The 13,425-nt window shown below is 50.3% G+C and overlaps 1 protein-coding gene and 1 pseudogene across 2 annotated transcripts; both read right to left on the reverse strand.

Moving 5' to 3' along the window:
- LOC100739172 lies at positions 260–1,079 on the reverse strand (annotated as a pseudogene).
- Positions 1,763–6,977, reverse strand: IL10 (interleukin 10). Of its 2 annotated transcripts, none has more exon segments than NM_214041.1 (5): positions 1,763–2,593; positions 3,665–3,730; positions 4,771–4,923; positions 5,215–5,274; positions 6,192–6,408. In NM_214041.1, coding segments are annotated over 5 exon segments (528 nt in total). In that variant the 5' UTR covers positions 6,345–6,408; the 3' UTR covers positions 1,763–2,497.

Consider the following 13,425-nt stretch of genomic DNA (forward strand, 5'->3'; position numbering starts at 1 on the left):
AGGCCTAGACTAGGTTGCAAGTTGGGGGCGGGAAAAGAGAATTTTTGCAGTCATTCCATCTTTAGAAATAAGGGGAAAACTGGATTTTCCTACTGCTATGGTTCTACAGGGTTCTCCACTGCTGAGCTCAAGGGAAACTGCAAGCACAAAAGAATCTAAACAAATCAGAACTTTGCCCTGGCAGAAGGTAATAGTGACAAACAGGAAGATAGGTCAATGTAATAATTTGTGGGAAGATGCTGTTGGGAACTTCAGCGCTTCACGTGGCTGCCAGTCCTACAGAGGACAACACAGTAAGAACCAGTGCAACCACTCCAGCCTGGGGTAGCTGGGAAATCATCAGGCCTTTTCATAGGTCCCACATCAAGTGTCAGATCCCATCCTGGGTGTGATACATGAAAGGGAAGACAAGTGCAAATTTGGCTGTGGAGATAATGCTGGCCCCAAACACAGGGACTCACAAGTTCAAAAGAGATCCAAAGTTTCCAGGAAACAAGAGGGCTGACAAACCAAAGAGAGACACCCCTGCACTCAAGGAAATACCAGTGCCGTGGTGGCAAATGGACATCGCCATGGGAAGAGACCAGCTGTAGATAGTGAAATGGGGAGACAAAGGATCGCTTGAACTGGTGTTCTTATTCCAGAAGCTCTACGTTCTCTTCTTAGGCTGGGGTTCCCAAAGAAATAGCATTTCTTTCTTTCTTTTTTTTTTTTAAAGGCATGTGGAGGTTCCCAGGTTAGGGGTCAACTCGGAACTACAGCTGCCGGCCTATGCCACAGCCACAGTAATGCAGGATCTTAGCCGAATATGCGACCCACACCACAGCTCATGGCAACACCGAATCCTTAACCCACTGAGCAAGGACAGGGATCGAACCTGCAACCTCATGGTTCCTAGTTGGATTTGTTTCCACTGTGCCACGATGGGAACTCCAGGAATAGCATTTGTGATATATTTCTGATACAGTGTTTCTGAGGACTAAGGTGGGCACAGAGGCAATGATGGCCAACTTGTCTCAACAAGAGCACTGCCATCTTGGGTTCCAGCCTGGATGGAAGTATAAGTACTTTATCTTAATCCTCACAATAACTCAGGCCAAGTTTGCCCCTGGAACTTTGGAGCTTATAGAAGCAAACAAAAGCAACAACAAACAAAACAAAACAAACAAATAAAACCTCGCCAAACCCCACAAGCAAAACACTCTGAAAAACTTCCTCTATCTTTTTAATTTTGGTACATACAGAATCTCATCCTTAGCCTTGAAAATCAGCATGATCATGAAGGATAATTCTTTTTTTTTTTTTTTTTTTTTTGCTATTTTATGGCCATGCAAAGGTTCCCAGGCTAGGGGTCGAATCGGAGCTATAGCTGCCAGCCTACACCACAACCACAGCAATACAGGATCTGAGCCTCGTCTGTGACCTACACCACAGTTCATGGCAATGCTGGATCCTTAACCCACTAAGGGAGGCCAGGGATCGAACCTGCATCCTCATGGATCCTAGTTGCGTTTGCTAGCTGCTGAGCCACGAAGGGAACTCCCACGAAGGATCAATTCTTTAAAGGATTGGGTTTATGGAAGACGGCTTTTGAAGGGAGAATAGCTTTTCACTGATCAGATTAGGAGGCTCCCCTCTCTCCGGAAGAGGGGTGCTGGTTTTCTTTCTGGAATGTGGAGTTTATTCATCCACTTTCTTCTATCTTAGACACTTTGAGGGAACAATTTTAGTCAGACAGAAGTCAATGGACACCAAAACATTTGAATAAGACCATTTATTTATTCAAAATTAAAATCTGCTATGAAGACAGACAAACAATGTAACATTCCCAGAGGAATTGAATTGCTTCTAGTTAAAACCGAGTTCTATTAGAACCAATTTTAGGTTGTTTTAAATAACAAGCTGGCCACAGCTTTCAAGAATGAAGTGTTTGGGGAATGAGGTCAGGGGAATCCCTCAGGGCCACCGGAATATTAGCTGTCAAAGGGGCTCCCTAGCTTCTCTTCCTATGAGTGTAAGCGACTTTGTCACACTCCGGAAGCCCCAGCCCAGGGACAAGAGAAAGTGGGAGGCAGTCAGGACAAATAGCCCACTAGCTTTCCCGGGTGGTTAGGCTTGGAATGGAAGCTGCAGTTGGCTCCTGAAGGAACATTTTTTCCCCCCTTATATAACTTACAATTTTCTTAAAACAGTTGAACACCATAGGGCACACCCTATGGAAAGCTTAAACACAGGTGAAAATAATAAATACTGAAAAAAGTATAATACTGTTCTTCTTCTAAATAGTTCACAGAGAGGCTCGGTAAATAAATAGAAATGGGAGCTGAGGTATCAGAGGTAATAAATATCTCAGGGGAGAGGTACAGCAGGGTTTCCCAGGGTGCTGGTTCTGCTCCCCGGGAACCTTGGAGCAGATTTTGAAAGTCTCCAATTTGTATCCTAGAGTTTAGTAGAGTCGTCATCCTGGAAGGTTTTTCTTTGGTTTCCCTAGAATGCTTCAGTTCTTCCTCATCTTCATCGTCATGTAGGCTTCTATGTAGTTGATGAAGATGTCAAACTCACCCATGGCTTTGTAGACACCCCTCTCTTGGAGCTGTGTGGGGAGATAAGAAATACTTAGTGGAAACCCCATCTGAGCAAGGAGGGGGGGGTCCCTTGCTTGGTGTCATGCTTGGGGCATGACCTTGGGGCTCAGAAGCCGCCTTGCTCCCTTGTATTAGGAGGTGAAGGAAAAACCCTGGGGACCCGAGGATACGCCTGACTGTCTGGAGAAAACGTGGCACAGTGGCCAGTGAGCAGCAAGAGGAACAGCCCCTGCGCAGAGCGCAGTCTTCCAAGTGGTGCCTGTGCAACAACAGTTTGAAAGGTCATGTGCTCACGTGATGCTTATTCAAAATAGGATGAAAAGACATTAGAGGAACCCCTTTGCAAGCAGGACAACGAGAGGAGGCGAGAAGGAAGCATTTTTATGTTTATGCTCCCCTACCCTTGGGTCCAGCAGGTCCTGCCCGGTTGCCCTGGCCTGCTGTTGCAGATTCATGGCCCCTGATGTTGGAACCCTGCCCAGAGTCTGTCCCCAGCCCACGCAGAGGACGGGGCCCCCAGGGCTTCTGGGAAGTAGGGTAGAAGGGTTCACGGACGGTTGGAAGCGAGAACCCCCACTTGGTTTGAGGGCTGCCAGCCTCAGGCGCCTTGAGCGGTCCAAGGGGCAGATGGAAAGAGGGGACCAATTCCAGATAAGGGCAAACTTGGCTCCCTGCTCTGACTTTTGGGGCGTTCGGGCCAGAGCCTGGGGTGTGTTGGTAAGAGCACGTACACGCGTCAGCTTCCTGCACGTGTGGCTTCAGCCTAGATTCCCAACAAGCTACTTTCTGTTTCCTTTGTCACTCTCCCCAGCACCCAGCTCACTGTGTTCACAGCTGGCTGGCCGGCCCAACCCACAGGCCTGCAAAGGCGGGGTGCAGTCATTTAGAAACCCCCAAAGAACACTTCACAGAAAACAAATATAACTGAGGCGGCAGCTCCTCACTGGCTGAGGAGGTCACACCATTTCTCGGGTTCCCACACTCCCTCCGAGCTAAGGACAGGGCCCGCCGAGCACCCGCTCCCCAAGGGGCAGAGGTCATGGCCCCCCGAAACCTCCCCACCCGCATCTCCAGCTCACCTTGCTAAAGGCACTCTTCACCTCCTCCACGGCCTTGCTCTTGTTTTCACAGGGCAGAAATTGATGCTGGGGAAGGAAAGAGAAAGTGTGAACGACACTGGCGCCCAGCTCCCGGGTCCGGAGAGCTTGGGGAGAAGCTGGTTGCAGGAGGAGGCCAGACTCATCCTGAAGGTCTATACCCCGCAGAACTCCTGCGGAGGACTGAGCATCCCGCTTCCTTCCCCACCGGAGAGAAGACACCTAGCCCAGGGAGATGAACTGCCGTTCCCCCTGAGGTTTACAAGGCTGCAGCCAAACCCGGGTCTTGGCGCTTCCTCCCGCGCCTGTGCCAGCGCTGACCCGAGTGCTGAGCCAGCCCTTCTGTCCTTTCCTGCTTCTCTGTCCTGTCCTTCTCCTTCGGTCCCAGCCACAAGGACCATTTCTAAGTCTCCGAGGGATCGAGACACAGTCTCAGCTCTGCCCGTCAAGCCCTTTGCACTGTCCTGTCCTACAAATAGAGACCAACTGATTTCTCCGTGTCACCGAGGGAGCAAAGGAAACCAGCAGTGACAGTGTCGTGTCCGTTGGAGAAAGAAATCATCCTGGGGAGTTATTCACAGATACTAGCCTAGGGTTGCAGGAAACTGCCCCCCGCCACCGCTACCGCACTGCCCCTCAAAAATACCAAGAAAAATCCTGTCCATCAGCTGGGCTCCCCTTGAAGCTCTGCTTCCCAAAGGTTAAGAAGAAGAGGAGAGTGATATTTCCTCTCTGGGATCCTCCCCTCTGGCCTCTCCTGCGGGGCCCAGGTCCCAGGTCCCAAGGGACCAGGGAGCCCTGTCTGAAGCTCGGGGCCCCTTTCATGAAGACAGAGGGGAATAGCTAATAACCCACAAATGACTCACAAATAACAGGAAAGCTGTTGCAAATGTTCACATGTAAATGCCTAGCAGCCACCCCCACCCCCTGCTCAGAGAGAAATGAGCAAGAGACAGGACTCCAACGCCTGCCCAGAGTGAGAGCCAGCCCGCCCGCCCGTCTTTGTGTGTCTGGGTGTGAGCTAGCCGGGTCAGGAGACGTTTCGGGAAGCGCCGAGAGGCGAAGGAAGGAGCTGGTCTGCTACTCACACAGCGCCGCAGCCTCAGCCTGAGGGTCTTCAGCTTCTCCCCCAGGGAGTTCACGTGCTCCTTGATATCCTCCCCATCACTCTCTGCCTTCGGCATTACATCTTCCAGGTAAAACTGGATCATCTCTGACAAGGCTTGGCAACCCAGGTAACCCTGAGGGCAGAAGCACGGGTGGTTGGTGATGGGGAGGAAGCTTTAGAGGACAGCATTGTCCCTGAGGACCTTCTTATGTGGCCACCCCACCCCCCACCCCGGGACTGAGGTCTTTGTTACCCCCCATTCCCACCCTGCACCCTCCAGCAGCTGGCTCTGTGCTGAGTTAAGATCTTCCCACTTCTCCTTTTCTGAAGCAAAGGAAGCGGGGCCCAGCTCCTTGCGGGTGAGAAGCAGAGCCTCCCTTAGTCACGCCGCACACTCCCTCCCAACACCCACTGCAGCCCTCACCTTAAAGTCCTCCAGCAGAGACCCGGTCAGCAACAAGTCGCCCATCTGGTCCTTCGTTTGCTGCAAGAAGAACACAAGGAGAGTGAACCCGAGGTTTGGGGAAATACTGATAATGACTGTCTTTCTGATGCCCTTTTATGTTCTGCCCCCGTCCCCCCCAAATGGACAGGCGAGCTTTCAAAACAGGACGTGCAGCCCTGCTGGGAGCTCTTATTTCAGGCAGGTCCTTCCTTGAAGGATCCAGTCATTAAAAAACAAAAACAAACAAACAAACAAAACTCTGATTTTGAGGTCCTGCCTGAGTCCTGGTATTCCTTCTGCAAAGCCGTGTCAGGTGCCAAGGGGCCCCCAGGCTAACCCCTCGGTGCTCCTTCTTTTCTTTCTTTCTCCCGGCAGCCTGTCGGGACAACTGATTGAAGTGTTTGCTGCAAGGTCTCTGGGAGTGGGAAGCATCGAATGCAGGTTTCTTTCCTGGGTGATGCTTCCCCAAACCAGTCTCTCAGGTTCTGAAAATCCTCTAAGCCGAGGCAACTTTTGTTTCCCTGCCACAGGGCATGGCGAGGGAACATCTTTAGTTCCAACCACGTCCAACTCTTGGTGTGCTCTCCCTGCCAAAGATGCATCATGCTCCAGCCAAATCTTATCAAAGTTTCTGAGCACAGGAGAGGGCATATACCTTTTTTTAAAAAAGCAGCTTTTTCCTGCACCATTTGCTGCATCACCAAGACTTAGAATTAGATTACCTCACAGAACCCACGGGCTGGACCATGGACTCTCTTAAGAATTTAAGTTTGCAAGGGGAAGATCATGTGAAAATAAAATTAGGTGAGGAGAAAAAAAAAAAGATTAAAAAAAAAAAAGAATTTAAGTTTGGGGGGGAAAACGGGTGCTGGAGTTGGAGGTTCTCAGAGCACACGCAGCATGCCTGGCTCAGGAGCTCCTAGGGAGGAAGGAAGGACGGGGGGCATCATACTTACAAAGAAACTCTTCACTGGGCCGAAGGCAGCTCGGAGTTCCCGGAGCATGTGGGGCAGGCTGGTTGGGAAGTGGATGCAGCTGTTCTCAGACTTAATGCTGGCTGCCACCCCTGCCAGGAAGATCAGGCAATAGAGCAGTGCTGAGCTGGGCATGGTAGAGCTGTGCCTTCTTCGTTGAGTCGGACTTGTGGTTTGGTTTTGCAAGAGCAAGCCCCTGTTGTATAGACCTTCACCTACTGTTGTCCCCCTTTTATATTGTGGGTTCAGTGAGGCCTCCCCATTCATAAAAAGCCACAGGTCACAGATTTCCTGGCAAGGTTTCTTCTGATTAAACTCCTCCCTTCCCTAGACCTCTCCAACTTTGCATTTGTTGAACCTCTTACTCAAAGTTTAATTTTTGCATCGTAAGCAAAAGAGATGGTTGAAAAATGAAGTTCTGCATATGGTTATTTTTAGGAGAGGCTACCTCTCTCCCCTTAAAAATAAATTTTCAGCTTCTCTTAATAAAAAAAAAAGTTGATTTCCTGGGGTGAACAGCTGTTCTGTGCGCAGAGCCCCACAGTTGTGGGTTCCATTCACGTGTTCCTAGGTCACAATGACGTGGACAAATTGGCCATTCCAGAATACACTGGGATTGAGAAATAGCTGGGTCCCCTCCCCAACCTGGGTTGAGTACTCAAGGGTTCTCCTTGCTGGATTGGGAAGTCACCTCACCTCTCCGGACCTCAGTTTCCCCCAGCGAAAATGGGGGAGTGAACTAAGTATCCTTGAAGCCGCCTTTCTTTCTTTTTTTTTCTTTTCTTTTCTTTTCTTTTTTTTTTGTCTTTTTGCCATTTCTAGGGCCACTCCGCAGCATATGGAGGTTCCCAGGCTAGGGGTCAAATCGGAGCTGTAGCCACTGGCCTACACCACAGCCACAGCAACATGGGATCCAAGCCGCATCTGCAACCTACACCCCAGCTCACGGCAATGCCAGATCCTTAACCCACTGAGCGAGGCCAGGGATCAAACCTGCAACCTCATGGTTCCTAGTCGGATTCGTTAACCACTGCGCCACGACGGGAGCTCCGAAGCTGCCTTTCTGGTTCTTTTGTTTTCTGTTCCAAGCCCGCTCCTTAAAGAGGCCAGCTTCTCACAGGACAGGCAGGGGCATGGGCTCTTCTCCAGGTTGCTTCTCTGGCCCTGGGTTCACTTAGACCCTCAGATCTGCGTTCCCAGCCCCCTTGGCCAGCGCAGTCTTTGGGGGAAGTTAGGAACAACGGGCCATGCTTACTGGAAGCTGTACCTGCCAATCACGGTGCCCCTCATCTCCACTTTACAGTGAGCAAACCGAGGCACAGAGATATTAGGTGACCTGCCCAAGGTGCATGCGTGCCGATCGAGGGAGCCAGAATTGGTCCCCAGGCCTGCCTGACCCTCATGCCATGTGCCTTCCCCTACTGTCCCCCGTGCTCGGAATGGAAAGTTTGGATTAAGGAGTCATTAGATTCCTTCGGAGTTGTGAGCTTCCACAGCTGGAGACTTTAGCTCGAAGGATAAGGAGGAAGTAGAAATAACAGGGACGGTTCGTTGGGATTCCACGAAGGCTGGATCAGAAGCCCCTCTCTCTCTCCTTACCTACCCCTTCTCCTCCTTCCAAAGAAGCCTTAATTGTCTTGCTTTGATTTGCACGTGTGAGAGTGTGTGTGTGTGTGTGTGTGTGTGAGAGAGAGAGAGAGAGAGAGAGAGAGAGTGTGTATAGGGACAAGGTAGCCAGAGGTGGTGAGGAATGTCACTCTACTCTTAGTAAGGGAAGGACAGGGTGGTGACATTACTGCTGTATCGGGGACATCTCTGGGGGTCCTTTGATTGTCCTGACCTCCCCCTTCTGCAGGGACTTCTCTCACCACCTCTGTGAAGAGTACCACCCTGGGCAGGGTCGGGGGGACAGGAGGCCTGGGCTCTGCCCTGGTTCTGTCCCTCTTTAAATTCAGGGCAAGTTGCTTGAGCTCCCTGGGTTGTCCATCTATCCCTCAGGCACAGCCGTACCTACCTCATGCCTGCCCGGGGTCTCTGGGCTTCCCATGGGATGGGGCTGGTTGAGGTAACGAATGGACTCAGACAGGGGATGTCTCCAGTGTTTCTGTTATTTCCTTGCCTTCCTGCATCGCACGGGGATACCTGGATGCAACTGGGTTCTGAGCCTGCCCCATTCAAGATGCTTGCTGCACCAGGCAAGGGTGCAGACATACTGGGGCCAGGGCCAGAGTGAGTGGGAGGGAGGAGTCAGAGGGTCCAGGTCCACCCTGTGGATGTAGCTTGTGGGTCAGGATTGGGGCACTCTAGCTTCTCTTCCCAAGCCTCTGCGGAGGGTTGAGGCAGAAGCCTAAGAATTTCGAAGGGAGGAAGCGCCTTTAGAAATCAGGGTGGCTGGAGTTCCCATCGTGGCGCAGTGGTTAACGAATCCGACTAGGAACCATGAGGTTTCGGGTTCGGTCCCTGCCCTTGCTCAGTGGGTTAATGATCCAGAGTTGTCGTGAGCTGTGGTGTAGGTTGCAGATGCGGTTCGGATCCTGCCTTGCTGTGGCTCTGGCGTAGGCCGGCGGCTATAGCTCCGATTTGACCCCTAGCCTGGGAACCTCCATATGCCGAGGGAGGGGCCCAAAAAATGGCAAAAAGACAAAAAAAAAAAAAAAAAAAAAAAAGAAAAAGAAAGAAATCAGGGTGGCAGGGAACCGCGTTCCATAGCCTGTGAGAAACCGTAATGGAGAAGAATGTGACAAAGAATGTAGGTATGTGTATGACTGAGTCAGTTGGCTGTACAGCAGAAATGACCACAACATTGTAAATCAACTGTACTTCAGTAAAATAAAAAAAAAAAATAAAAGAAAGAAATAGGCTTGGAGTTCCCATCGTGGAGCAGTGGTTAATGAATCCGACTAGGAACCATGAGGTTATGGGTTCGATCCCTGCCCTTGCTCAGTGGGTTAACGATCCGGCGTTGCCGTGAGCTGTGGTGTAGGTTGCAGACGTGGCTCGGATCCCATGTTGCTGTGGCTCTGGCGTAGGCCGGTGGCTACAGCTCCGATTCAACCCCTGGCCTGGGAACCTCCATATGCCATGGGAGCGGCCCAAGAAATAGCAACAACAACAACAACAACAACAACAACAACAACAACAACAAAAAGACAAAAGGCTCCAGCGTTGCCGTGAGCTGTGGTGTAGGTCGCAGATGCGGCTTGTATCCTGAGTTGCTGTGGCTGTGATGTAGGCCGGCTGTAGTTCTGATTGGACCTCTAGCCTGGGAAACTCCATATGTCACAGGTGTGGCCCTAAAAAGACAAAAAAAAAAAAAAAGAAAGAAACAGTCTTGGACCTGACTCCAGAGCTGCTGTTCCTGCTGAATGTACACTGGACTTAGGAGTTCTGAGTTCTGCCACCAGAAAGCAGAGGGAAGGGGTCGGGGGCTGGGATTTATATCCCTTCCCCGTCTCCTTCCCTCTTGGCTCCTCGGTCTTCTGGGCTGTGTTTGCTTCAGCCCGGAGGGCTGACCCCTCTCTGAGTTGGGTGTTCCAGGTACAGACCCCCTGGCAGCAAACCAGACGACTCGAACCTGAGTAAGACTCTGAGGCTCTATTTCCCAACCCTGGCAGCACAGACATCCCTCTTCCCTTTGTTTGCCACCGTGCCCTGTGCTCTTCCACTCCTAAATCCACAACCCGAGGTCACTGTCACCCTGTGCACAATGCCCCCGAACCCCATCAGCTGGGAGCTCTCTGAAGCAGGGTGTGCTTCATTATCCTTTGTGTGACCTGCTGCCAGGTACAGGGTCTGGCCCATGGGATATGACAGGGACACAGTTTCTTTTTTTTCTATGTTGGGGTGGGCATAGCAGGATACCCTGTGAGCCTGGACCAGGGTTGGAACAGCCTGGACCAGGGCTGGTCTGGAAATAGGCAAGCACTCAGAGAAACAGGGAGAACAGCTCAAGGAGGAAGGCAGAATCTCTTCCACTTGTTGCTTACAATTTGAGGTATGTGTGCAAACACACACACACACACACCACACACACACACATGCATGCACGTGCACACGATGGCAGGAGAAAGGAGGTAGGTAAGAGCCATTTTTATCTTTCTTTATTCCATCATCCATTAAGTAGGGTTAGGGTTAGGCTCGGACTTCTTTGCCTAGTTTCAAATATGTTGTCAATGATCTCAAGCCATTTGTCGGAGAGTGGATCCTTTCTCTGTTGGTTTGAAATCATTGTCCCCTCTCACCTCAAAATGTTCAGAATCAGAAACCCTTTGGGCAACTTCGTTGATGCAATTACTTAATTCACAAATGGAGGTCTGACATCTTCCCTATCCACACATCTCATAGGACTGATGTCAAGCTGATACGAGAGAATAATAGATATGAATGTTTCAGGGAAACTTAAGACCCTCGGCTCATATGTTGACAAAACAAGAACAGCAGAGATGACTCCTATTTCTTAAGATGGTGAAGGTATCGTTCATCTGAAAAGTCATTAGGATCCATTGGGAAAAGTCCCAAACTCCTAGGTCATATAAATGTGACGGAAATGTCAACAGCTTGCATGTTCATCCAAGAGAAGAGCCTGAGCAGGGAAGAGAGTGAGGGAGCAGACACTTGCTGTGGATGGATGGTGTGTTCCTCTGGGAGGAACTGGGCCCTGTGGATTTCAAGATAACACAAATGCCACTCTTTAGACCATGAGGTCTTTGAAGGAAAATGGCCTGAGTTCAATTTTCCCTTAGGTCCAGATGCATAGGAGGTGTCTAATACATGCTTATTAAATTGAATTTCGATGATTTTTTTCCCCCCGTGGGGACTCACTGGGAAATCAGAGGAGAGTGTGGGAGGGGAAATAACTCTTCTCTTCCACCCCTGCTCCAGCATATTCCCTAAAGTCCATACTCAGCAGCAAAAGAAAGAAAATCTGACTCACCACGGCTCAAAAAGAAAAGATATATTTTTTGTGTCCCTTGACAAAAACTTCAGAGGTAGGCAGTCTGGGGCTAGAATAGCACTCAGATGTCATCCAGAACCTACCTTTTCTGCTTTCCTATCAGTTGCTATTAGATATCTGGGGGGAGAGGGGAGGAAAGTGGGTCAAGTTCAAAGGTCCAAAGGCATGTCAGGCCAGCAGATCCTAATGATCTTTATGGAAAGCTTCACTTTGTGAGTTTCACCACTTTAGCTGTACAGGACTCCAGGCACACAAGGACTGCATGGATTAGGGAGGGCCCTGTCTGTAGTACACGAGAGCTTATGAAGAATCACTTCCTGCCACCCTCATGCTCAGCGCAGTGGCAGCCAGGCCCTTGCAGTAATTCTGCAACTTGGACCCAAGAGTGGGGAACAGAGGGAGTCACATAGGCAAGGCTTTGGAATTCAAGCTTACTGGCCTCAGGGTTCAGCCAGCTCACCTGTCAACAGGGATGATATGCAGATCAGTGATGTAGGCAGAGAAGGTGGGAGGATGCCCAGGGCAAGGGAGCTGAATGTCTCAATGAAGAATCACCTTGGGGCTTGGCTCCTGCTTGCCCATTTTGTAGTCATTATTTTAAGACTGATAATGGGAGTTTCATTTCTTCTTCTTCAGGACATCTAGAATGTACAATCGTTTCCCCAGCTGGAAAATTCTACCATTCCCTTGAATAACCTTCCTTGGCTCCCTGAACAGAGACTTCCTCAGAGGCTGTGCTGCTGCAGGCCTGGTCAACAGTGCAGAGTAGTCTGGTGTCACAACTGGTCCCCCCCCCCCCCAAGTATGGTTGGGTGGGGGCCAACGGGGACAGTGCTATGTCTTTGACTTTGGCCTTGTGGCTGAGGTGCTTCAGAATGCAGGATGAGAGGTGTAAAAGGTGCCCGAGTTGGGGCTGGCCCCTAGGCCGAATCAACCAAGGGTTATGCAAACTGGAGTGGGTGCCCTTCTGAAGATCGTGGCCAGCAGACTCTGCAAACCACAGCGGAAGGGTGATCTTTGGACAGCCAATGTGGAATTCCCCTTTGTGCAACGGTGGCGCCAAATCAGGCAATTTGGATTTTCCTTAGGGGACGGACACTGCGTTCTGTAACTTCTCATATGAGAAATTTGGCTACAGGGGCCAGGACCCCAGGTGTTTGGAGCCCTTGTCACCCAGAGGATACAGCTGTTTCTGCTCTGTCTGCATGACTACCTAGAGTAGCTAGTGGGTTCCTGAGCCTGGGGCACAAACAGACTCCTTCAGCTCCAGGGCTGTCCCTCTGATGGGACTGAGCATACTCCAATTTCCCTGGATGACTGACACCTAAACCCAACATATCCAAGTAGGACATGCGACTCGTGACATGAGACACAGAGATCCCATGCTTGGAAGGGCCCTGCCTTTGCTCTGCTGTCGCTGTCTTGAAGTTCTTTTTTTTGGAGGGGTACACATGTGGCATATGGAGGTTCCCAGGCTAGGGGTTGAATCGGAGCTGGAACTGCCAGCCTACGCCACAGCCATAGCAGTGTGGAATCCAAGCCATGTCTGTGACCTACTCCACAGATCATGGTAATGCTAGATCCTTAACCCACTGAGCGAGGCCAGGAATCAACGCCGCATCCCCATGGATACTAGTCGGGTTGGTTACCACTAAGCCACAATGGAAACTCCTTGAAATACTTAACAATTGTTGAACAAGAAGCCCCACATTTTCACTTTGCGCTGGGTCCCCAATTTATGCAGTCTGTTCTCTATAAGAAGCTAAAACTCATCAAATTCTTTTTCTGGTTTCGCCTTCATCCAGTGACATGGGGACCTAACTCAGCAAGGGCGCCACCATCTAGCGCAACATACAAGCCAGACATTTAGAAATAATGTGTTCGTTCTTCCCTCCCCCTTGCCAACCTATGTCCAATCTATTACCAGGTCCTCCAGCTTGTTCTTCACAAACATCTTTCTAATCTGCTTACTTCTCTCCATTTGCATCAGCAGCAGCCACAACTGTCTGGTTCAAGCTACCACCTCATCTCTCTTGGGCTTCAAAAAAGTGCCTAGTTGCTCTTCTATCCATCCTCCAAACTGTTCTCCAATCTGTAGCCCAGGCGATTATTTCCAAATCCCAATCCGATCATGACTCTCCCTCTGCTTAAACCCTTCAGTGACGTGTCACTTTGCCTTTCTGGATATAGGGACTCATATTCTTATTACTGTTTACAACTCACTTTATCATCTGACTCTATTTCTTTGGCCTCAACGTCCAG

The sequence above is a fragment of the Sus scrofa genome, chromosome 9 (genome assembly GCF_000003025.6).
Source record: "Sus scrofa isolate TJ Tabasco breed Duroc chromosome 9, Sscrofa11.1, whole genome shotgun sequence".
NCBI classification, from domain to species: domain Eukaryota; kingdom Metazoa; phylum Chordata; class Mammalia; order Artiodactyla; family Suidae; genus Sus; species Sus scrofa.